Source organism: Leptonychotes weddellii, chromosome 1, assembly GCF_054177405.1.
Source record: "Leptonychotes weddellii isolate Sample4059 chromosome 1, ASM5417740v2, whole genome shotgun sequence".
NCBI lineage: Eukaryota > Metazoa > Chordata > Mammalia > Carnivora > Phocidae > Leptonychotes > Leptonychotes weddellii.
In genome coordinates, this window is record NC_138369.1 from 128,698,790 (window position 1) to 128,719,857 (window position 21,068).

The 21,068-nt window shown below is 40.4% G+C and overlaps 2 protein-coding genes across 8 annotated transcripts in view; both read left to right on the forward strand.

Moving 5' to 3' along the window:
• Nucleotides 1-748, forward strand: part of DYNLT2B (dynein light chain Tctex-type 2B) — a 20,764-nt gene extending 20,016 nt beyond the window's left edge. The window contains exon 5 of the mRNA XM_081832189.1: nt 600-748. Within this exon, the coding sequence (XP_081688315.1) occupies nt 600-647 (48 nt within the window). The 3' untranslated portion in view covers nt 648-748. The remainder of the gene's footprint in view (nt 1-599) is intronic.
• The window catches only part of PCYT1A (phosphate cytidylyltransferase 1A, choline), a 94,826-nt gene that overhangs the window by 11,145 nt on the left and 62,613 nt on the right, over nt 1-21,068 (forward strand). The window contains exons 1-2 of one of the 7 annotated variants that reach the window (XM_031037173.2): nt 2,042-2,481; nt 16,210-16,400. The exons of 1 other annotated variant lie outside the window; for it this stretch is intronic. The gene's annotated coding sequence lies outside the window, so the exon portion shown is untranslated. Of the gene's footprint in view, nt 1-1,758; nt 1,826-2,028; nt 2,482-16,209; nt 16,401-21,068 lie in introns of those variants that run through there. 5 more of the 7 variants (XM_081832116.1, XM_081832127.1, XM_081832138.1 and 2 more) reach the window with 5 other exon arrangements.

Sequence of the window (21,068 nt, forward strand, 5' to 3'; positions counted from 1 at the left end):
GAGAGGGAGAATGAGAACGAGAATGCACAGGGGGAGGGGCAGAAGGAGAGAAAGAGAGAGAATCTTGGGCAGACTCCCTGCAGAGCGCAGAGCCCAACGTGGGGCTCCATCTCATGATCTTGGGATCATGACCTGAGTCAAAATCCATGCCTAACTGACTAAGCCACCCAGGCACCCCAAGATGCTGTTATTTTTATCTGTGATGTTATAATATAGTTATGCATTTACTCCAAGAAACTCAAAGCATTTCATAATTGTTATTTCTGTGATAAATCAGGAAAAATGGAAATACTTATTTTATGAATATGAAATTACATAAAGCTCATTAGTTTGCATTTTACTTCTACCTTCAGAAAATCTAATTCTTTACCCATCCTACCCTTTGAGCAAGCAATTTTGTAGTTACCCTGAAACAAGCAACTTTATAGCTATATTCTGGAAATCCTTTGTATATTGAAGAAGAAAAAAACCTTCATGATTGAAAACTGGCAAAGATCTGAGATGATGTTCATTTCAATTGCCTTTGCTGCCCTTAGCCCTTCATTAGTACTAATAACCTTCTGGATTTGTGTGTGTTTTCTGTTTTGTTTGCTTTTTAGGACAGTTTATTCTGTGTTGTAGCGGCATTCGGCTGTTTCTACTATTGAATCTTTGAAAAGTTGGGTAAAAATATGACCATGAAGAAATATACATTTTTTTTATATTGTTAAATATCTCAACAAAATAAAGATAATTTGGCATTTTGGCAGCTGAGTCTATTCAGTTTTAGGCCTTATATTTTAGTGTTTTGATTTTGTTGTAATATGTTCTTATTGTATTTGGAAAGTGGGGAAACTTCATATTTCGATTGCTCAAGCATAACCAATTGTAAATATTTGGGTATATTTTCTACCAGTGCTTTTTTATTTTCAGGGTTTTAAAAAAATCATTATACACAATTTTGTACCCTGATTTTTCACTTCTTATAATGTCATGAGCAGTGTTTATGTCATTTTATTTCCATTATGATTTTCATAAGCATAATTTAATAGCTGCACTTACTCCACTACGTAATACCATTGGTTATCGTTGCCATTTCCTTATTAAGGGATTATTTATGATTTTTTCACTATTATAAATAACGCTGAGATGAATTTATTTGTGCATAAAGGTTTCTTGTACATTTCGAATTGTTGTCTTTATCTCTCATCCAGAGTTTCTGCTTAGCTATTGCCATCCTACACCTTACACAGCTTATTAGGTTAAACGCACATTCATTTTCTCCAGGGTCTGCCCTAGTGTTAGGGACAGTGTCCAAGTTGTGAATGAAATCAGCCATCCCTTAAGACTCTGAGATTATTCTGGTTACTACCCAAGCTCCCACTCTCTTTGTAGTGATGTTCCCCTTGTAGTCCCTGGCGTCTTCCCCAGCTAGCAGCCCTTACTTGAAACACCTTAGTTTCCAGGCCGTTCAAGTAACTATTTGAAATGCAAAAGAGAAAGGGTTACAACTTAAACCCTGTTTCTCCCTGCGGGCTCCTCAGCACAGTCCTAAGTGTATCCACCCACTTTTCTTCTCAGCCACTTTCAAGTCAAGCATGTAGACAAAAAATAGTAATAAATACATTTAAAGTTCTTTTACATTTCCCTCCCGAAACTCCCATTGGGTATTTGCTTGTCTTGCATCTATGGAATCAAAAGGGACCCCTCCAAAGGTTCACTCTAGCAAAGGAAAACTTTTCTCTTTACCAGATACCCTGCAACATGTGATTTCCCACCAGCTGGCCTCCCTTGAATGCCCTCCTGCTCAACTAGCCCGCGGTTGATTCCCATCCATCATTCTTCGGTGAGCCAACCTGGGTCAGAAATAACAGAAACGAGGGTTTGGGACCAGCTACAGGTCACCACAGGGCTGGGCTGACGGACATGAATTCTCCCTACGTGACCAAGTAGGGCAAAGCTGGCGTTGTGGTGAAGCGGCCGCAGGCCGACGGGTCTCCGGCGGAAGGCGTCACGGCCACCTGCCCTGCGCCAGACGCCGGGGACGGGGACGAAAAGGCCGGAGACGACAGGCCCTCCCCGGGGGAGGCTCGCCCGGAGCTGGGAGTCACCGGCCTAACGCATCTTGACCGACTGCCAGCGAGCGCGCGCGACAGTTCACGGCAGTATCTCCTCACGAGGCGGCGTCTTCACCCCAGAGTCCAGTTCCGCATGGAGATTGGCCCTTAGCCATCTCATCTCTTGCGTCTGGTGTTCTCTGCTCAGCCACGCCATCACTGGGACCTCTGTGGCGGCGGAACTACTGTGTTAGGGGTCGTGGTTTTCAGGCAAATGCCGTAGTCGGATTGACAAGGGGGCGGGCAGCAGGCGGGACTTCCGGCCCGCTGTTCCGTCAGCTGCCTTTCCCGGGCGTCTCCCCGCAACCTCTTCAACTTCCCTTGTCCGTGACGCGGCACCTGGGAGAAAGCCGACGGGACTGGGGCCCGGGAGCGTGAGCTGCAGGTGAGGATCCTGTGTGTGCATCTCCTTGCGGCTGTCTCAGAGGACACACTGTGTGGCTAGGACCGCGAGGAGACTGACTGAAGAGTGGGTCAGTGACAGCGAGAGGGGAGTGTGACCAGGGGTTACGAGGCTGCTGTGAGCCAGAGCAGTGACAGCGAGGGGACTGTAACCGAGATGTAGCTGCTTGCGAGGAGTGTGCCACCCAGGAGCAGTGAATGCGAAAGGACTCTGACCTTGGAGAGCACGAGGCAGAGACTGCGAGAGGACTATTACCGAGAAAGTATGAGGCAGTGCCTTGGAGGAGACTCGGGGTCGAGAGAGTGACTGTGCGGGGACTCTGATCTAAGAGAACATGAAGCAGCGGCCGGCGGGGGGTGGGGGGGGAATCTTTGACCAACGAGCAGTACCTCGTCCAGGCTGACCTGGACAACAGTGTGGGCTCAGTGACTGGACATGGTACTGCAGGGTTATGTTTGGGCACGGGCTGTGGTTGAGCGGTCATGACCGGGCGGAGAAGGTCTTTAGTGTAAAGGACACGGGTCTGGGTGGGACTTACCAGATAGACGTCTTGTGGCTGGGAAACTTACCTCAAGACCGAGCTCCAGTTTTTTCATCAGTGAATGGGAAGTTTGGACTAGATTAATGTTTACTAGACTAGGGGGGTTCCATCCTATTATTGGGTTGTGAAATCCATTTAATGGATAGCACCTGAAATTTTTTTTTTTCACGGAAGACGATAGAAATTTTCAGTGTGTTCACATAGTAAGGGTAAGTATTGTTTCATGAAACTTGTTTCAGTTATGTATGTATGAGATGATATAAAATGGATTTCATATATCCTAAAATGTGAAATGTAAGTAAAAATGTTCAAACTCAGATTATTTCTGAGTTTTCTTTCAGGTCTAAAATGCCATGATTCTTTGTTTAGGGGACTGTTTAGAAGTAAGTACAAAGACTGGCTCTGTGGCTGGGGAGACAGGCTCCATCAGATTGACTTAACTGGAGAAGTCTTCCCCAAATATAATTGAGGTGACTGGTTATGACTGAGGACTGAAACTCAAGATCTCAGTTGGGAGAACCAGAACTTACATATTGAAATAGGGACAGGGATATTTATAGAAGCAGTGAGGATAGAGAGGTTTGTGATAGGAAAAACTGCTAGGAGCCGACATGAGAAAGGGGAAGCTTTGAGGAGGGTAGGAACAGGACTTAGGAAGGGAACTGAAGATAGAGACAGAAAACATTCTGCCAAGAATAGAATGGGGGTAGGGAGATACGGCCTTTAGGGTCCTTTTCAGTCTTGATATTTAGTGATTCTGTAAGTACCGAGAATTGCTGGTAAAAAGATATTAGTTGAGAATGGGGTTGATGCAATAATCAGCGGTAAGCAGATGGTGACCATCATGGGGAAGAAAGGAGATGCTAGGAGAGTCAACAGTGGTGACTGGAATACCATATGGGAGAGGCTTTGATGTATTTAGCTATCCAGCTCAGTGATTTATGTACTAGAGGCCAAGACTGGCAAACTGGGAATAATACCATGCTGTGAGTAATTCAGATGATATTTTAGCTGGTGGTTTTATCCCCTACTGATCCCCATTCCTGAGGGCTGTTAGCAGTGCAGATGAAATGAACTAAAGTGAGTTTCACTACCTTCTCTCTACAGACTTTTATAAAAGGTGCTACTGATTGTGCACCCAGTGTTTTTTTAAAAACAATATTTAATAGAAGAAGCTTGAGGTAATTTTAACTTATCTGACACTGTGTTTATCTGATAACCTAATAGTCACCCTCACCTCCTACACACATATACTATGTGATATAGGAAGGGAGTTCAGAAAGATTCTTGAATGGTTAAGTATTGAGTTGTGAACGATAGGGGAGAGTCTTTGTTTAGCTAAAAAATGGCTAATTACACCTTTTTCTAAAACATTAGATGTTTACTTGGCGTACATTATACATAACTGAAAGGAGATACTCATGAATTTCTTTCTGTAGCAGAATACAGTTGACCCTTGAGCAACACATGTTTGAGCTGCATGGGTCCACATACATGTGAATTTTTTTTTTATAAATACAATATAATACTGTAAATGTATTTTTCTTCCCTATGATTCTTTCTTTCTTTCTTTCTTTCTTTCTTTCTTTCTTTCTTTCTTTCTTTCTTTCTTTCTCTCTCTCTCTCTCTCTCTTTCTTTCTTTCTTTCTTTTTTTAAAGAGAGAAAGGAAGGGGGAAGGGACAGAGGGAGAGGTAGAGAAAGAATCTTAAGCAGCCTCCACACCTAGCTTGGAGCTGAAGCGGGGCTTCATCTTACAACTCTGAGAACATGACCTGAGCCAAAATCAAGAGTCAGATGCTTAATCGACTGAGCCACCCAGGCACCCCCTTATGATTTTCTTTAAAAAAAAAAAAAAAAGATTATATTTATTGATTTATTTGAGAGAGTGAGAGAGCATGAGCAAGAGTGGGGTAGAGGGAGAAAGAGAAGCAGACTCCTTGCTAAGCAGGGAGCCGGACATGGGGCTTGATCTAAGCCACTCAGGCCACCCAGGCCCCTCAGCCCCCTTATGATTTTCTTAATAACATTTTCTTTTCTCTAGCTTCCTTATATTCCTTGTTAGAATATGGTAAATAATATGTATAACATACAAAATATGTTAATAACTATTAATGTTATTGGTAAGGCTTCCAGTCAACAGTAGGCTTGTTTTGAAGGAGTCAAAAGTTATAATCAGATTTTCAACGTGTGTGTGTGTGTTGGGGGACGGTGCCCCTAACCTCTGTTTTGTTCAAGGGTCAATTGTATATGTTTCAAGGTAACTGACTTAGAAGAGAAGACATTTAGGTTTGGGGACTGCAGCACTGCCTCTGGGATCCTTTGTGTTCATTGAATGAAAGGATTCTTTTTGACCTACCCTGCTTTGCAAATTCCCTTCAAAAACCAGTATAATGGCCTGATTGATAAAAAATGAACTTTATTCCTTTCTAAGCCTATGATTTCTCTTCCCATAAATAGGTGAGGTTTTATTTTTCTTGGGGACCTTCTCTTTGAATATATGGTCCCTTAGGGAGAATAATTTGGTCAGAGCCTTAGGTTCAGAAATCCCAGGTTACTTTATCTGATGTTAACACTAACTCACTCTGTGACTCAGGGAAGAACTGTTTGCTTTCTCTTGTTTAAGCTTTTCTAACTATGGCACAGGTAACTGTTCTGCTTAAACAGTCTTTAATAATCAGAAACATAGGCATACTCACCAAATTTTGTATACAATCTCATGGAGTTTGTAAACCATCTGACCCCACTCATGATTCCCCTGTGGAGCTGTCTGACCTCTAGGTTAGACATGATTCTCCTAGGGAGAAAAGTTTATAACTTTTCCATGTTATAAACGCTGGTAAGAATTGATTTATAAAATATTTATAGAAAAAGCAAGCATAATAATTTGCTATTGTTATTAAGGATGGGTAATGACAAAATATCTAGTAATAATTATAATTTTCTTATGCTTTTCTTTTCATGTATTTGCATAACTGATCTGAAGTCAGATCTTTTGGCTCTTCTACTATTAGAGAACTCCCTCTCCTCCCTCTTCTACAATTCAGTCAGTAAATTCAAGAAATATACATTTTTTTTTTAAAGATTTTATTTATTTATTTGAGAGAGAATGAGATAGAGAGAGAGCATGAGAGGGGGGAGGGTCAGAGGGAGAAGCAGACTCCCTGCTGAGCAAGGAGCCCGATGCGGGACTCGATCCTGGGACTCCAGGATCATGACCTGAGCCGAAGGCAGTCGCTTAACCAACTGAGCCACCCAGGCGCCCCAGGAAATATACATTTTTTTTTTTTTAAAGATTTTATTTATTTATTTGACAGAAAGCGAGAGCAGGAACACAAGCAGGGGGAGTGGGAGAGGGAGAAGCAGGCTTCCCGCCGAGCAGGGAGCCCAATGTGGGACTCGATCCCAGGACCCTGGGATCGTGACCTGAGCCGAAGGCAGACGCTTAACGACTGAGCCACCCAGGTGCCCGGAAATATACATTTTTATGTACTCTATTTTGCAGTATGTGCCAGAGCTCCACTCCAGAAGAAAAAAAAAAGAACTGTTTGTGAGTCTCTAACAAATATTTGGTACTATGTTAGGTTTGTTTACATACATTCCCTCATTAATATAAATAATTGAATTGCTTGTATTTTACTCTTTGCAAACCAGATTAGTAGATAGATATATAGCTGGCTTTTTTTGGTTTTTGTTTTGTCTTTTTTTCCCCTTTCTTTTGATAACTCTCTTGTTAAAAGTTATATTAGTTTGAAGCTTTCTATATTTATACTAGAATGACTGCCAGTGAGCCAGGGGAACCCCTGGGTCTGCCAGGCTGTTATATCACACTCACAACTATTTGCAAACCAGTTTTGAAGTGAAGGCTGGTAAAAAATAGTGACATACGGTCTTTGCTCTATGCTAGAGAACAAAATGGATGTGTGGCACCTAACAGAAAATAGTTTTTTTGTTTTGTTTTTTAGGTAGTTTTTTTTTTTTTTATTTAAAGGGAATGGTCCTAGATGTGATTATCTTTGTTTATTTTTTGGCCGTAGAGTAGAAATCTTAATCTTTTTTTGTGCCATGGGCCCCTTTGGCAGTATGGTGAAACCTTGTGGATTCCCTTTTGGAATAATATTATTATACCAAGCAAAGAATTAAATATATAAAACTTAAAAGGAAACTATGTTAAAATAAAGTTATCAAAATGCATTTAAAATGTGTGATATGAGGGACATCTGGGTGGCTCAGTCATTTGAGCGTCTGACTCTTGATCTAAGGGTTGTGAGTTCAAACCCCAAGTTGTGCTCCATGCTCCGTGTGGAGCCTGCTTAAAAAATTACATAAATATAAAATAAAATGTGTAATATAATACTATATATGCTTTTTATTAACATTGTAAATAATGTTTACTGTCAACGGATCTTATAATGATAATAATTTAAAAATGATATGTTTAAACAGTATTTCAAAATATTTGTAATAAGTGTAATGTTATCTGAAAATATCTAAGATTTCTATTAGTGATGATCTATTACTATTGTGATTTATGTTCATAATTGAAGGAAATGGTGAATTTGCCAGAGGTTAGTAAAAATGAATATATAATTCTTTTTTGTCCAAATCCCAGAATTCCCTGACTCTGTCATAGACCCTGCCTTAGAGATATAAATTCTGTAACCCACTCTAGGAAGAGCAAAATCTAAACACAGAGTTTACTCACTGAATTTTGTAGTGGAATGGTAGGAGAGCAAAATTATTCAACCATAAGAATTATTACAAGTGTCGTTTGTGGTTTTTAGGATAATCTCTTTCCTGAAATATTCTGTTGTGTGGCAAGGCCCAAATATAACCTTTATTTTGTTCCAGGGTGAACCCAGGGTCTGGCACAGTGTAAGTGCCCACTCAGTGTTTGTTGAATAAAGATTTCTCTGAAGATATTAGAGGGAAGAGATCAAGTTCAAAACTAAGATCTTAGATGTGGCAATTTAGTAGCCTTAAATATTGAGGCATACCATTGAGCTCTGGTTTAAAACTAATGTGTCAGTGTGGTTATTTTGTGATCTTTACTTTTTCATTTAGAATTTCCCAAATCGGGCGTACTTATGACTTATTCTATGTCATGTAACATATACAGGTTAGTGACATAAACTGCAGTAGTCCTGTATCAGAAAGGTACAGTTCAATTTCTTGAAATAATCGTATTCCTAGCACTGACTTCTGCTTTACTGTTTGCATAATCTAGGTAGGATTTGCTACCAAATTATTGATAAAACTAGTTCCATCTTCATTTAGTATAAGATGGCAACTTTTTTGGCAAACTTTTTTCAGTAAGGGGCCATCTAGATAGTAAATGTTAGGCTTTACAAGTCATACAGTATCTATTGCCACCTGCTCAACTCTGCAATTATAGCACAAAAGCAGCCATAGACAGTACATCAGTGAATGGGCATGGTCGTGTTCCAAATAATACATAATATGTTAAAAAAAAAAAAAAGAGATAGCAGGAAGGGAAAAATGAAGGGGGGGGGATCGGAGGGGGAGACGAACCATGAGAGACTATGACTCTGAGAAACAAACTGAGGGTTTTAGAGGGGAGGGGGAGGGGGGATGGGTTAGCCTGGTGATGGGTATTAAAGAGGGCACGTACTGAATGGAGCACTGGGTGTTATACGCAAACAATGAATCATGGAGCACTACATCAAAAACTAATGATGTAATGTGTGGTGATTAACATAACATAATAAAACAATAACAAAATAAATAAAAAATATTCAGTAAAAAAAACCGTTATTATGTTAAAAACAAAAAAACAAAAAAAACTTTAGTTTCAAAAGCAGGCAGTGGGCCATTTTTGGCCTGTGAGGTCTGCTGGTTCTTGAATCCAATCCCTCCTCCCCACTGTGGGTTAGACATATCCTCCCTCCAACTTCAAAGGCCTTTACACAGGGTTGACATGACTCCACTCTTATCTTTGGAAAGGCCTGAGTGTACAGCAGATGACATAATTAATGCCAAGAGTGTTAGATGTACTTTGACCTAGGAGTTCACAGAGCTTGCCTCTTAAGAGCACCACTTTAGGGCGCCTGGGCGGCTCAGTTGGTTAAGCCACTGCCTTCGGCTCAGGTCATGATCCCGGGGTCCTGGGATTGAGTCCCACATCGGGCTCCTCCTGCTCTTCGTGGAGCCTGCTTCTCCCTCTCCCTCTGCCTGCCACTCGCCCTGCTTGTGCTCTCTCTCTCTCTCTGTCAAATAAATAAAATCTTAAAAAAAAAAAAGAGCACCACTTTATTAACCTCCACAACTTGCGGGTGCCTGGATGGCTCAGTTGTTAAGCATCTGCCTTCAGCTCAGGTCACGATCCCAGGGTCCTGGGATTGAGCCCCGCATCGGGCTCCCTGCTCAGCGGGAAGCCTGCTTCTCCCTCTCCCCCTCCCTCTGCTTGTGTTCCTTCTCTCGCTGTCTCTCTCTCTGTCAAATAAATAAAATCTTTAAAAAAAGTAAAGTATGCTTGCTCGCTCAGCTTTGGACCTGGACATTGGTATGCCAATAGAAAATTACTGAGATATGGTTTTACTGAGGAAGATAATGTCCTAGAAATGGGAGAAGCAGGAATAGAATGCAAAGGAAAAATTCATGTCTCCTCTTTTTGCAGATAGTTCCCTGTAGTACTCTGTCAAAATTGAATTCAGTTTTTGAAACTTGAAGAATGTATATGCTTGCAATTTGCTATTAATTAGGTTGTTGCATAGGTTAGGAAGCAGAATCTACCTCCTCCTTCACCCTGGGGTGCTTACTAGATCTACTAGCAATAAGGAAGTAGAATAGAAGGGGTTGGGTGGGAGTCCTTAAAACTACACTTGCAGGACACTGTCATCTTGAAAACACAAGCGTGTGCATAGCAGTACCCAGATTTTGTCTCCTTTAGGACACTTACATTGGAAAAACACTTTATCAGATTTATCCTCAGTATCTCCTCACTGCTGCCCTTCCCACCTCACACACATTTCCACTTCTGTGTACTTTCTTAGTAGCAAAATTGATGCATCCAAACAGGCATTTATTGAAACATTGAAGAACAAGGCAAGCAGTGTGTACTGGGAGGTGAGTCAGCAGAAATGGAGCCAGATTTTGTGAATCTGAGTAAAAATCACAGGCACAGATACTACATTCTGTATCTTGAAAGCAATTTAGAGACGCTAATTCACTTACTAGGCGTGGTGGTGGTCTGGTGGTTGTGGCAGGTGTGTCTGTCCTTAGATCTGTGCATCAGTGGGGATTTGGACTGAAGACAGGTTACTAGGGACTGTAAAGGTTAGAAAGATCAGGCCTTACAAATGCTCTCAGATCCCTTGCTCTCTTTTGTTATAGTTTCATTTTACAAAGAAACTTTTTTTGTAGGATAAACCGCTAAGGAAACAGGAAGCTTTGGCACACCCTAATGAGTTTAAGAGGGAGGCTATGTATCCTATCTCCAACTACTTTCATTCGGACTTATCCTAGCTTAATTAATATGGATGCTACGGCTAGAAGCCAGGATCCGCCTACAGAGAGTATTAGGTAATTCTCCATTCCCCATCCCCATTCTGATCTTACACTATATTGGTTCTGAGGAGGTGCCATCTTTTTCCAACCTTATCACCTTATGGACAGCCTGTTCTGTTAAGGCAGCCTGTGTATGTGTTTTTTTGTTTGTTTTTTCCTCTCTTGAGTGTAGATGTTCCCTTTTCCAGGGAAATCACTGCACCTTTACTTAATAGTGTTGGTTGATTACAAAGGTGCAGTTAACATAAACAGAGAGTTTGGGAAGTATTGTTCCTCATTGTTGGAGGAACTGGGCAATTGTGAATGTGGTAAAGGTGATGTGGTTTTACGTATAGCTAAGTTTCAGTATAATGAACTAAAAGCCAACATGTATTTACTATCCTCAGTATCCTCATCCTCCAACATACCTTTTCTCAATGGCAAACCTGATATGTCAGGCATCTTTTGTAACTTTGGGGGAACTGGTAATTTCTTCCAGTAAGGCACTAATAATTAAATTATTCTGTATGCTTTCATGGTGTATGTTAGTAGATGTGGCATGGGGTTGGTCTAAGAGAGAGCCAGTGAAAAATTGTCTCTTGGGAGATCTATAGAGTCAAAGTTTAAAAAATAGTAATAGTTTTAGAGGAAAGGCATGAGACTTAATCTTTTTATAATTTCAAAATTCTTTTAGAGTTATTGTTAAAGAATGTCTGTGATCGGGCGCCTGGGTGGCTCAGTCGTTAAGCGTCTGCCTTCGGCTCAGGTCATGATCCCAGGGTCCTGGGATCGAGTCCCACATTGGGTTCCCTCCTCGGCAGGAAGCCTGCTCTCCCTCTCCCACTCCCGCTGCTTGTGTTCCTGCTCTCGCTATATCTGTCTCTGTCAAATAAATAAATAAAATCTTTAAAAAAAAAAAAAAAAGAATGTCTGTGATCTTGGTGTTCTCCATCTCCTAAGAAAGTGGATAAGATGCAGAAGTGTTTTACATGAAACACCAAAAGTATTAGGTGTATTTGTTCCAAATCCATAGGATCTTAAGACCTGAGTTTAAGTCTAATGTATAATGTTCAGTTTAAAGTATAATGTAAAATGCAGTGTAAGACACAAAAGTCATCTTTAGAAAATAGAAGAACTGTATGTAAGCAGATAAGGAATAGTGTAAGCAGATAAGGAAAAATAGTTTTAATGGGATGGGAGCTTTGTTGTGCCATCTTTGATACACTTATAAACTGACAAGAACTTGACTCCTTTCCATCAAAACAAAACAGTAATGTATAAAGTGCTTTTCAAAATTTCAAAAGTGGTTTTCTATACTTAGTATATTTATTCAAATAGTAATTGAGTGTGCCTACTCTGTACTAGAGCTCATTGCTAGGTATTAAATGCACCAATTACGATTTTTGTGGTTCTAAGTGATAAGAAACCCAGTTTAACTAACTTAAGCAAAAAGGGGAATGAATGTATTGGTTGGCACAGTTAGACGGTTCAGGATCTGAATTCTCCCCATCATCAGCTTGCTTTCTCTGTATCAATGCTTTCAAAAAAGGCTCTCCTCCTGGTGATAGGATGGCCACTAGTTTGTCACAGGATGCTTCCCAAAGCCATGTCTCTAGGTTTAGATCCACAAATAGAAGTGGTAATCTTCATCTAAGCATTTCCATCTGGTGAGTTCTGAAATGTACTCTGAGTGGACTGACTTAGGTCACCTATCACCATCCCTTCTCCCCCCCTCCTCCAGTCTGTGGCCAGAGGAGAGTGATACGCTGATTGGTTTAAGTTTGGTACATGTGATCTGATGCTAGGGTTTGAGGTTGAAGCTTACATAGACCAAATGAAAGTGAGTCCCCAAATGAAAATGGGCTCTTTTCAGAGCATGATTGAACAGTGGGAAGACAAACAACAAATAGCTGCTACATCAGGAAATTTATAGTCTAGTTTTTCATTTCATCCTTAGCATGACTTAGAAATTATGTATATTTTATTAGAGCCTTCCTTAATCACTCTTTAGACTTAGAGTTAAGGTACTAGAAGGAGCTAGAATTAAATCCCAGTTTATATGATATGATTCCTAGTCTAGTGTCCTCTCTGCTCTTTTACTCTGGCCCAAACCAAAACAAGTCCCTAGAGTTCTTGAATAGTTTGCCATTGATAGGCCCAGTGAGAAGGTAGCCCATTGTTTATGAAAGATGAAATTAAATTCCTGACAATGTAATATGTGGTTTTGATTAAATTCAAGTATGACCATTTTATATACTAGGCAGCATAGTGGTGCTGTTAAGTGTACAGACCCTAGAGTCAAAATGCCTAGGTTCAAATCCTATTTTTGCCCAGTCCTAGGTATGTGACCTCAGTCATTTAACTTAGCTGTGCCTCTATTTCCTCATCTTCAAAATAGGGATAATAGTATTACCTAACTTAAGGATTGTTGCGAGGATTAAATTATTTAACATATGCAAAGGTTAAAACTTCCTGGCACATAGCAAGTGTGCTAAATGTTAGCTATAATTATTATCATCACTATTATCATCATCATCTTTGATATTGTGATAGAAATGTGGATTGTGTGATAATGCAATAAAACAGATTTACATCTGATTGAATACCCTAATCATTAAGAAATTTAAATATATTCTCTATTCTTTTTTTTTTTTAAGATTTTATTTGAGAGAGAGGGAGCATGCGAGAGAGCATGAGCAGTGGGGAGGGGTGGAGGGGAAGGGCAAGGGGAGAGGGAGAAGCAGGCTCCCCACTGAGCATGGAGTCTGATGCCGGGCTCAATCCCAGGACCCTGGGTTCATGACCTGAACTGCTTAACCGACTGAACCACCCAGGTGCCCCTCTATTCTGTTTTCTAAAGATAAACTCTACTGTGTTTTACACTGTACTAACCTAGAGTATTAAAAGTGGATCTTGGGGCATCTGGGTGGTGTAGTCGGTTGGGCGTCCGGCTCTTTGTTTTGGCTCAGGTTGTGATCTCAGGGTTGTGAGATTGAGCCCTGTGTCAGGCTCTGCGCTCAGCGTGGAGTCTGCTTGAGTTTCTCTCTCCATGTCCCTCTGCCCTTGCCCCCCCGCTATAAAATGAATAAATAAATCTTAAAAAAAAAAAGAGTGGATCTTAAGTGGGGGAGGGATCTAGTGGTAGGTCACATTGGTGTATGGTGACATATATCTATCCTGACCAGTATTTTCGGCAGTGATTTGGATGGAGACATAAAAACCTTTCCAAGTTTATAGAGTACATAAAATTATGATAAATAGCTAATATTATATAGATGGCAGTTAAGATTTGAAATTATTTTAACAGATTGGATAAGCAAAAAGATCAACCAAGATGAACTTTAACAGGATAATGACCAACAAAATGAATAAATGTGTTTCTACACAACCTCTACTTGAATATCCTGGTATGCCAAAATGAAATGCCTCCTGAGGTAACCCAGTCCTGTTTCAGATAACTCTTATTCCTAAAAAGGTTTTTATTATGTTTAGTTAACATTTATAACTCTGCCTCTTCCAACCAGTGATCTATTTTTTGTTGTCTGGGTATTTGCTCTATCCAGCATGACAGGCATTCAGATATTTAGAGATAGTTACCAGGTACCTTCTTGTAATAGTATGGTATTGTATCATATTATATACTATAGTGATTAGGAGTGTGTAGTCCACAGCCAGGCTGGCTGAATCTGATTCTTAGCTTTACTACTTACTAGCTGTGTGATCTTATCATCTGTGCCTCAGTTTTCTTATGTGTAAAATAGTAATAAAAACAATATGTCTATGTCAAAGGGTTGTGAATATTAATATTTTTACATTTAAAGTATACTTTTCATGGGGCACCTGGGTGGCTCAGTCAGTTAAGTGTCTGCCTTCGGCTCAGGTCATGATCTCAGGGTCCTGGGATTGAACCCTACATTAGGCTCCCTGCTCAGCGGGGAGTCTGCTTCTCCCTCTGCCCCTCCCCCTGCTCATGCTCTCTCTCTCTTTCTTAAATACATAAATAAAATCTTTCCAAAAAAAGTATACTTTTCATAATAGTAATCCTAGGAGGAAAACTTGACAAAATCTTTTTGGATATAGGGGATACACAAGAAGGCAAGCTTTAAGGCAGATGATGACAACTACTACTACTAAATAATATAGTAGGTAATACTTACAAATACTGTGTGCCAGGCACTGAACTAAGGCTTACATGGAGTACTCCATTTGAACCTCATTTGTTAGGTGATGCAACTCTGGCAATTAAGAAATTTGTCCAAGTTCTCGTGGCTAGTAAGTAGTGGAGAAGGGATTCATGCTTAGGTAATCTGATTTTAGGGCCTGAGCTCTTAAATCATAACACTATGCTGATGGAGTGAGGTTAAAATTTCTGTATTTCTTTTTTTTTTTTTTTAAGATTTTTATTTATTTGTCAGAGAGAGAGAGCACAAGCAGGGGGAGCAGCAGACGGAGAGGGAGAAGCAGGCTCCTCACTGAGCAAGGAGCCCGATGCGGGACTCGATCCCAGGACCCTGAGATCATGACCTGAGCCGAAGGCAGACGCTTAAAGACTGAGCCACCCAGGCGTCCCATCTTTTTTTTTTTTTTAAAGATTTTGTTTATTTATTTGACAGAGAGAAAGTGAGAGCACAAGCCAGCCAGGAGACAGAGGGAGAGGGAGAAGCAGGCTCCCCGCTGAGCAGGGAGCCGGATGCGGGACTCAATCCCAGGACCCCAGGATCATGACCTGAGCCAAAGGCAGTGGCTTAACAGACTGAGCCACTCAGGCACCCCAAAATTTCTGTATTTCTTAAAATGGAGCATGGATAAAAAATACTGAGAAACACTGCCTTAGACATTTGATTAAAAGTGCTTATATAAGGCAGATGGAGAGATTTTGTTATATGTACTCAATTGAAATACAAGTAAAATGTATTAGTGTTACTATTATTTACCACAGGGCTTTGTAACATGTTAACAATGAAAGTAACCACTGTAACCACAGTAACCACATGATTCCTTCTATGTTTGTGAATTTTACTTTAGCTTTAGCTAATCCTACAAATTCTTTCTCTTGCCTTGAGTCCTCATTGTGATATTTTATATTTTTTGTATGATTTTTTAATCTAGTGGAATAGAATGGATATCATGAGGTCCAATTACCCCAGATACCAGTTTGGCTTTCAAATATATTTAAACCACACTGGCAGTATTTTAACTCTTAGAAGGAGAGCCTTTGCTTCTTTCTAGTTCGATATTATCCACCATGTGTTTGTCTAGTTAAGTTGAATCATATGACAAGATGGTTCAGTACTTTAAGAAGTAAGCAGTTAGAAAGGAAAGCAAATCTTATGTTACATATATTTTGCCACAGTATAAAAAAAAAAAAACAGACAAAAAAGTAAAGCAAAGTTGAAGTCAGGGAGGAAGAGATGGATTCTAATGTGGCATGAGGAAACCTGAGAATGGTAATAATGTTGATTCTCTTAATTTTGATGATTCACAGATGTATAGTTACGTTAAAACTCATTAAGTTATACTTTAAATACAGTTTATTGTATGTCAATTATACTTCAATAAAGCAATAAAAATATTATAGCACACATACCTTTCCACTCCTCCACCCCCCACACAGAGCAAAGACTTCTTTTTTTTTTTTAATATTTTTTATTTATTTATTTGACAGCACAAGCAGGGAGAGCAGCAGGGAGAGGGAGAAGCAGACCCCCCACAGAGCAGGGAGCCTGACACGGGGCTCGATCCCAGGACCCTGGGACCACGACCCGAGCCGAAGGCAGCCGCCCAACTGACTGAGCCACCCAGGCACCCCAGAGCAAAGACTTCTGAAGAAATTCCTATAAACATGTCTTTGGATGTGTTAAGTATTTTTCTATTAAACATTAAGGAATTTTAACTTGAACTTATAGAAAGTAATTGTTGAAAATACGATATGACATTTATTCCCTTGATTTATTATGGCACCCTTAAAACTGTTTTATATCACGAGTGGAAAGTACAGGTGCTTTTACAATGACACCTGTTTGTAATGTCAGAAGAGGGAGGAACAGAGATTAAAGAAATCTTTTTTTTTTTTAAGATTTTTTAAATTTATTTGACAGAGAGAGCACAAATAGGCAGAGTGGCAGGAAGAGGGAGAGGAAGAAACCTGCTCACCACCAAGCAGAGAGCCCAACACAGGGCTTGATCCCAGGACCCCGGGGTTCACGACCTGAGCTGAAGGCAGATGCTCAACCGGCTGAGCCATCCTGGCGTCCTGAGATTAAAGAAATCTTTATTGCTTAAGTTGGAAGTTTATAAGAAAATCCTAGCAAAACTATCCAATAGGAAAGATCTACACATCTGTACAACTGACAAATTGGACTGACTGAATCAGGCCAATAGCCACATCAGTTCTATTCGACTGGTCCTGAGACCTTGTTTACCTTTAAGTAACTGTGACCTTTTATTCTACTGTGCAGTTAGGACTTACTTAAGTCTGCAAGAACTTAAGGGACCCATGCCATAGAATGTTCTTGACAGAAGGAAGCAGCAGTATTGATGATGAGACAGCTTCTTTTTACAAATCTTGGATTTCTGGGAGACAGAAAAATATAGTGGTAACGACTTTGGCATTAGACAAGTCTGGATTTAAATCCTGGTTCTCCCATGGCTAGCTTTGTGATCTCTTGGATCTCTTACTTAACGTCCCTGTTGCTTAGTTTTCTCATTTGTAAGTTGGGGCTAATAATACCTGCATCTCAGGTTATATGGGTTAAATGAGAATAATGTATATTAAGTGCCTAGCATAGTAAGTATTCAAAGAAAGAGAGCCATTATTATGACTGTTGCTGTTATGATCTTACTTCCTTGCAAGATATACTTCTTGGAATATTTGTATCATTCATACTAATTCAAAGAATTAGGAAAGAGAAGGAATCAATTTCTAGAGAACCTGAAAGACAGGCTTATATGAGAGCCTGTCTGTGTGGAAAATTGTTATAGAACATTTAAAAAAATTTTTTTTAAAAATTTTATCAGAGAAAGTGCACAAGCACGGGGAGCGGCAGGCAGAGGGAGAAGTAGGCTCCCCACTGAGCAGGGAGCCCGATGCGGGACTCGATCCCAGGACCCTGGGATCATGACCTGAGCTGAAAGCAGTTGCTTAACCGACTGAGCCACCCAGGCTTCCCTGTTACAGAATGTTTTAAAAATTGAACTTTTTATTTAAAAATGTAAAGCCTATAGAAAAGTTCTAAGAATATTAAACTTAACTCCTTTATGCCCCATCTAGTTTCATAGATTGGTAACATTTTGCCATATTTGCTTTACCTTTTTTTTATTTTTCATTTTTTATTTTTTAAATTAAAAAAAAAATTGTTTATTTGAGAGAGAGTGCGCCAGTCGGGGTAGGGGGCAGAGGGAGAGAATCTTCAAGCAAACCCCCTGCTGAGCATGGAGCCTGAGATGGGGCTTCATCCCAAGACCCGTGAAATCATGGCCTGAGTGGAAACCAAGAGTTGGATGTTTATCTGGGAGCCACCCAGGCGCCCCTACTTTACCTTTTTTTTTAATGTAACATAATACACAATTTTCTTCCTTCTTCTCCCCCTCCTTCCCCATTCCCTCCTCCTCCTTCCTTCTGCTTCTGTTTCTTCTGCTGTTTCTTCTGCTTCTACTGCTTCTGCTTCTGATGCTTCTGCTGCTGTTTCTGCTGCTTCTTCTGTTTCTCCTCCTCCTGCTGCTGCTGCTTCTCCTCCTTCTTCTGCTGCTTCTCCTTCTCCTCTTCCTCCTTCTTTTTCTTCTGCTTCTCCTTCTTTTGCTGCTGCTTCTCCTCCTTCTGCTGCTTCTCCTTCTCCTCCTCCTCCTTTTTCTTCTGCTTCTGCTTCTCCTGCTGCTGCTTCTGCTCCTCCTTCTTCTGCTGCTTCTCCTTCTCCTTTTTCTTCTCCTGCTTCTCCTACTTCTGCTGCTTCTTCTGCTTCTCCTCCTCCTCCTTCTTCTTCTTTTTCTTCTGCTTCTCCTTCTTCTTTTTCTTCTCCTGCTACTTCTGCTGCTGCTTCTGTTTCTGCTGAGGGTAAGCTGCAGAAATCATGACGCTTTATCCCCAGGTACTTCAGCTTTTATCTCCTAAAAACAAGGATAGTCTTTTACATAACAGTGTAATTATCAAATGTATTTTAACATTGATGTGTATTATGATTTGATACACAGTCCATATTCAAATTTTACTGATTGTTTTAATAACTATCTTTTATAACAATTTCTCCCCCAATCTAGAAATGAAATTTAGTTGTCTTTTCTTTGGAACAGTCCCTCAGCCTTTCATTGTTTATCATGATTGACATTTTTTGAAGAGTAACAGGCCTGTTGTTTTATAGAATGTCCTTTAATTGAGGTTTGTTTGCTTGTTCCTCATAAACCCATACACAGTATGCTTTTTTGGCAGGTAATGTGTCCTCAGTGCCTCACAGCAGGAGGCATTATTGGTGATGTTAATTAACTTTGATCACTTAGCTGAGAGATTTTTTTCACTTTAAAGGTAACTCTTCCCTTTGTAATTAATAAGTAATCTATGAGGATTACTTCAAAATACTTGGCGATTCTTTGAAACTGTGAAAACATCCTGTTTGTTTAACAAACTTTCCCCCAGTGATTTTAGAATCCTAAGGAGCATTTTTGTATCATTAACATGTGGTTTCCTCAGCTGAATTGAGGTCCTCTTGAAATGTGACCTAAGCTGAAGGCAGCCGCTTAATGACTGAGCCACCCAGGCGCCCCAAGTTATTATTTTTAAGATTTTTTTTTATTTGAGGGAGAGAGCATGTGAGAGAGAGCATGAGCAGGGAGGCAGAGGGAGCAGGCTCCCCACTGAGCAGGAACCCTGACGTGGGGCTTGATCCCAGGACCCTGGGATCATGACCTGAGCCAAAGGCAGACGCTGACTGTGCCTTGGCACCTCTGATTAGGTGTTTTTAGTAGGCCTCTCAGGCCAGTGAGGTGGGAGTAGTAATACAACCTGTGGATATTTACAAAGATAAATTAATAACAATAATGAAGAAAAGTTCTCATCATCACTGGAAAACTTGTTAAATGTATTCCTTATTCCATTTTAATTTGCATTTGTGATGAAAGGACGTTTCTGGGTGGTGTTCATCTTTCACTTTAGACTCTGACATTTTTCATGTCAGCCTAATACTTAGCCAGGACTCATGGGTGTCACCTTCAGTCTCTAAGAATTAGGTCAGGTTTCTTGTAGATCTTGTCACCTTGCCACTTTAGCCAGAGGAAAGAGAGGCACAATTGCAGTTGTTTAGAAGAACATTTTATTCAGGAGAGGTTATTAGAGGCAGTGAGGCAGAGTATAATGTCCTCATTCTGTCTGGCATTTGTTTTGTTTTTCATTTCTGCTCTAAGGATCTTCTACCGTTCATGGAATCATGTCTTGGCAGAGATGGCAATTGATCATTAAAGTTATTCTATCCCCAATTTCTGGCTGATACCTAAAATCACATCATTATTAAATTAACTTATTTGTGCAAATTATGATACCCAAGAAAAACGCAGATAACCTTACAGGGAGTTGGAGAAGTAGCACAAGCCAACATCTAAATGAAACATCAAATATTAAGAACTTTTCTGTGGTAGCTCGTGCTAGAAGCTCTCTGCTAAGTGAGACAGTAACAAAGTTTTCACTGGGGGGACGCCTGGGTGGCTCAGTTGGTTAGGCGACTGCCTTCGGCTCGGGTCATGATCCTGGAGTCCTGGGATCGAGTCCCGCATCAGGCTCCCTGCTCAGCAGGGAGTCTGCTTCTCCCTCTGACCCTCCTCCCTCTCATGCTCTCTGTCTCTCATTCTCTCTCTCTCGCAAATAAATAAAATCTTAAAAAAACAAAACAAAACAAAGTTTTCACTGGGGAAGGAGAAGCTTGGGTGGGGTTTTAATAGTTGGGGGCTCAGAACAGGCTTAAGGTGCTGACTCTGAAAGAGGACAGGGAAATGGGTATTGGAAAAGGAAGAGGAAGGACATTTAAAAGATATAGAAAACTTCACAATTTTAATAGATGTAACCCTGTGGAGTGGTCTCTGAAACCTACAGAGCATTTAGAGTTAAAAAATCCAGCTTTGTTAAACCAGGAATTGGTGATGGCTGTCTCTTTTTTAAAAAGCTCTTTTTTTCCCCATCTGCGCCAAAAACATACTTTTCACATTTCCTTGTACTTGTTATATCTCCAGATGTCCCAGGGATGTTATAAGGGGTGGTGGTAAAAGTCTGTATAACTAACTTTCTCAGCCAAGTTATTTGAATCTTTTACATTCAGTCAGGATATGAAATTAGCAGTTGGTATACAGGCTATATTGGTCAGGGTAATAATTTCCAGGGTCAGATGATTAATTGTGGCCATTGTTCCAGAGAGGCATTTCATTGTTTCTACTAGAGCATGTGTTTATTGAAGCTTTGTTGTTTTTGCCAGATGCAATTGGCTCATCTTGTGAAATGTGTGCTATGGAATTGATCTTTTGCTGAGTGTATCCATGTTAACATCTCTG